General features: G+C 30.6%; 1 protein-coding gene across 1 annotated transcript; it reads right to left on the bottom strand.

The window, feature by feature from the left end:
• Positions 1–2,936: 2,936 nt before the first annotated feature.
• Positions 2,937–3,811, bottom strand: LOC106324900. The gene has a single exon (XM_013762904.1). It carries the CDS (start codon positions 3,698–3,700, stop codon positions 3,080–3,082), a length of 621 nt encoding a protein of 206 aa, XP_013618358.1. The 5' UTR covers positions 3,701–3,811; the 3' UTR covers positions 2,937–3,079.
• Between the last annotated feature and the right edge of the window lie 996 nt (positions 3,812–4,807).

The following is a 4,807-nucleotide window of genomic DNA, read 5'->3' as shown; positions in this document are numbered from 1 at the left end:
TGTTTTCTATATACAGTAGAACCTCTATAAATTAATACTCGATAAATTAATAATCTCTATAAATTAATAAATTTCGCCGGTCCCAACTTGGGTCAGTTAAAAATTTGACACAAATCGATAAAATAATAAGATAATTTTTTTTAGAAAATTCTATGTAAATATATGGTCCCATTAAAATTATAAATTAATAATTTATATGTATACATATTTATATAAGTAAGAACCTATTATTATATTGTTTGCTTTATATTCATAATTGAATTATTTTTATATTTTCTTAACACTTAATATATTTTTGAGGAGATTTAGTAATATTATATCTAAAACCACATTTAAATTCTATGAAATATATATTATATACACAAAATAATATAATAAAATTAATATAAATGTAAAATTTCAAAAAATAAAAAATAAAAATTAATGTCTATAAACTAAAATCTAATATTTTTCTTATCTTATAATAAATATATCTTAAAATAAAATAAATAAATAAAGAAACTTTTGTAAATTAATATCTCTATAAATTAATAAAATTTCAAAGTCTCAACATTATTAATTTATAGAGGTTTTACTGTATACGTTTAGTCTATACTATATCTCAAGCTATTTTAAATCTGTGAGAAATAAACAACTATGTAATCATTTATTTATAGAAGCTTCTTCTTTTCTTATAACAGGAGCGTTCGAGTTTTTAACACCCCACTAATCTTTAATCTATATCTTGTTGATGATGGATCCTAATTAAAATTCATTCAGAAATAGGATTTACGAAAATATAAACTTGATTAACAAGTAAGATAAAAAAATAAAAAGACTAAGCTATGATCAACAATGAAAAGTGGATGTTTTATTAATGATTTGAATACGAGTACAATGAGGTGTTAAGTTACAATGGAGATTGTATGTAATTAGCATATAGTTTAGCTATGGAGGATTCAGATCCCCTCTCTTTGGTTCCTTCTTCTTCTTTTATAGATCTTTCAGAGTGATCGTAACGGCGTGTGAACTCCGGCGTGGATTGGACGCTTTAATGATGGCTTTTAATGTCTTTGATTTTTGTATGTTTTGAGTTGACTCCTCCGAGTTTGGTTTCTTGGCTTCTTGAGTCTGCAGTGGGGCTTTGACCTCGGTAAGCCTATGTTTCCCTCTTGGATCTCGGTGGTGATAGAATTTAGGCTCTATCGCTTTTGGATTAGAATGTCGGACCGGGTCTGGAGTTGGGTGAAACCGGGCTCCAATAGTTGAGACCTTATAACATAATTTATTTCTCAAACTTAGAGAATCTATCCACTTTTGTAGTTTCTTGACACTTGACACCTAAAATGCGTTTAATTTAGGGTGGTTAACAGCAAGAGATGTGTATCCTAATTAGAGTGAGTGTGATTAATATATTTTTGACACCCAGTAATATATAAATTAATAAGAAATTATGATATCATTCGAAATTTTATCTAGTAATTTATAAATATTGAATATGATAGTATTAAATATTATTTATTTGAATATTATTGGTATTTTCTCATATCGTTCTACTTGCTCAACATTATGATAATCAAATATATAACTGATTGATAATTTAGTATGAATGGAGATGATCATTTTGGTATTACATATATAGAAAAGTGGGATCTATATGACCCAAAACAAGATGAAACACTGTTTTTATATATGCAAAGAAGATTTTTTTTTAGAAAGATAAAGAAGAATGTTTTTGCTTATAGTTATTTTAAAACATATTACATGGGTCTAAGACATGTATGGTGCTCAACAATTCTTTTATTTTTATTGCAACATCAACAGTGAAAGATTCCCCTTTAGAGCATGATTAATGCGGATTTTTTAGGTTAGAGTGGAGTTATTAGCGTGATATGAGATACGTCTCTTAACTTTTAACTAAGAAAAATTAAGAAACGTTTCTTAAATAAGAGACGTCCATGATTAATGCGGGTCTCTTAGGGTGGAGTTCTTACCGTAATATAAGATACGTCTCTTAGTTTTTAACTAAGAAAAATTAAGAGACAGCTCTTATGGCATGATTAACCCAGGTCTCTTAGCCGGAGTTCTTAATTCATGATTTGACACTTGTTTTTTTACATTTTTCGGCTAAGAGATGACTCTTATATCTTTTATTTAAGAGACGGTTCTTAGCTTTTCTTAGTTAAAATCTAAGAAAAGTTAAGAACCGTCTCTTAGCCGAAGCTAAGAACCCCAATTAAGAGACTGAGGTTAATCATGATCTTATATCTCTTATTTGACATTTCTTAGTTTTTCTTAATTAAAAACTAAAAGACGTGTATTATAATACGGTAAGAACCTCATCTTAAGAGACCCGCATTAGAGCATCCAGCGGAGGTTTTTCCCCCCAAATTCTCAGAAAAAAATAAATGCAATAAATAAGAAAATTAAGATGGATAAGGTGGAACTAAAGAAAAAGACAAGAAACGTACAAGAAACTTACCGTTGTGAATAGATTGTAGAAAGGTTTTTACACTTGTCAGACTGGCTGAATTATATTTTTATTTAAAAATTATTAAATTAATCATCGGTATTATTATTATATGAGAAATTAATGGGAAGAAACTGACTCAATGCTGATGCTCATGTTCTAAGGCTCTGAATATATATATATATATATATATATATATATATGTTTAGTATTCAATAAAACAACTCGATTCACTAGGCACCTCATTTTCCAAGTGGTAAAAAAACAACAGTATAATATGTCAGTACGTACAAACACGTCCATGCCTATAGCAAAATAATCAATGTATAGCTTGACTTGCCCTCACATGGGATAATACTGGAAGCTAGCTAGATATCACACAGAACCTTCAAACTTGGTTCCACCAAGTTGAAATAATTGTAGGAACCAAGTTGAAATAATTGTAGGAACATACAGTATACTTAAAAGTTTTTTAAGAAAAAAAAAATTAAAGTTTAAAGTTAAAGTTCATAGGAAATAATTTTTAAAATATCACACATAATATATGTCACATTCAGAGAATAAATATATATGGAAAGTATTGCAAAGACCAAGAGATATATAATAGAGTAAATCGTGAAAGACGACAAATCAACGGTGACGGCGTGGAAGAAGCAGATGATCATACGAAGCAGCTTTTCCCGGTTTCGGAAGATAAACAATGGACTCTGAAACTGCACAAGTTCTCCGACAAGAACCGTAGAGACTTACTAACCCGAACCTGCCGCTGATGCTGTTATTTACCAACACCTTGCTTGGCCTACCGGAGTTTCCTCGGTACCTCCGATCTACGTCTTCTTCATCTTCGTCGTCATCTTTGGAACATTCCAACAACGCCGCCGCGAAAGGATCTTTCTCCATCGCCGTCACCGGGGAGCTGCTCCTTTTAGTGGGACAGTTAGATTTATGGTTTTTACCGGTGACCGGAAAGGTGATACTCCGGTGAGGAGGGAGAGGTAATATAACTGAAGACTCGTTGTTGCGGCGGTGGTTGAGTCTATGAGAGTAGTCTTTGGGTTTCCCAGGAAGCTGTTCCCATGAGAATGGAACACCGATGAGACCAAGAGGAGTCGCCAGAGAGTTTAAAGGAGAGTCACCTGGAAACAAGAAGGAAGAAGAAGATAAAGATCGCCGGGAAGAAATATTTTTCTTCGCCGGAAAGTTGGCCGGATCAGATCGTCTGGCCACAAATCTGGTTTTTGAAGAATCCATAAGCTAGAAGAGAGAGAGAGAGGGAGAGACAATGTGGGCTAGAGAATGGCCTTTTAGTTTATTCTCATCAGAGATTTCTTTCTCCATTTAAACTAGGGGTGGGCACTTCATTTATTTTCTAGGTTCGGTTCGGGTTTGGTTAGTTCGGTTCTAGCATTTTTTTCAACTGAAGTAAATCATAGTTAGTTTGGTTTGGTTTGTGTTCGGTTCGGTTTATATTCGTTTCGTTTTGTATTCGGTTCAGTTTGTTTTTTTGGACCAATTTAATTAGATTCTTCTTAGTTTAATTTTTCTAAAAGAAATTATGTTTTGAAACATAAATTATGTAAACATAAACTATATGAACTAAATTCAATATAAAACTGAAACAATTTTTCTTTTAAAGTCACAAAAGTATATAAGAATTAAAACAAATGAAAGTTAACTAAATTAAAAAAAAAAAACATCATTAGTAATATCTCTTATATCATTAAAATTCAAAAGCCTACAATGAATGAAATATTTTAAATCAAATATTTTGATGATTACATATTAGGTTAGAAAAATATATGTTAATGAATATAAAATGGAAAATATGTGGTTTAGTATTAGAATTTTTGTATACTGGTATTACTAATATTTTTAATTTAAATAATTACAAAAATACATCGGTTTCTCGGTTCGGTTCGATTTAAACCAAACCAAACGGAACCATTCGGGTTGGAGAAATCTTCAACCAAATGGTTTGAAATAGACTTTGGTTCGGTTTGAATCGGATTCGGTTCGGTTGGTTCGGTTCGACTCGGTTCGGTTCAGTTTTTTTGCCCACCCCTAATTTAAACTGTGGAAAAATAAAGGACATAATTGTCCTATTTATTTTCAAAAAATATTTTGTTCAACTAATTGTGATTACAATAAAAGGCCAAACATAATTATTACATCTAAGTACTACTAATTTTATAACTCTTTTGCGTGGAATTAATTATACACTTGCATTTATATTTGAATGTCGAACAATAAAAATTTTAGGTGGGGGAATAAATCAATAAAATACGTAAGGGAACTTAAACAGAGAACAATTTTACGTTGTTGTTTTTTTTTTTTTTTTTTTTTTTTTTTTTTTTTTTT

Source organism: Brassica oleracea, chromosome C2 (genome assembly GCF_000695525.1).
Source record: "Brassica oleracea var. oleracea cultivar TO1000 chromosome C2, BOL, whole genome shotgun sequence".
Classification (NCBI taxonomy): domain Eukaryota; kingdom Viridiplantae; phylum Streptophyta; class Magnoliopsida; order Brassicales; family Brassicaceae; genus Brassica; species Brassica oleracea.
The sequence above is the reverse complement of the archived record's forward strand: the minus strand, read 5'-3'. Positions and strand labels throughout refer to the sequence as shown.

Coding starts and splice junctions, on each gene's coding strand:
- LOC106324900 (XM_013762904.1), bottom strand. CDS start 3,700: ATGGATTCTTCAAAAACCAGATTTGTGGCCAGACGATCTGATCCGGCC.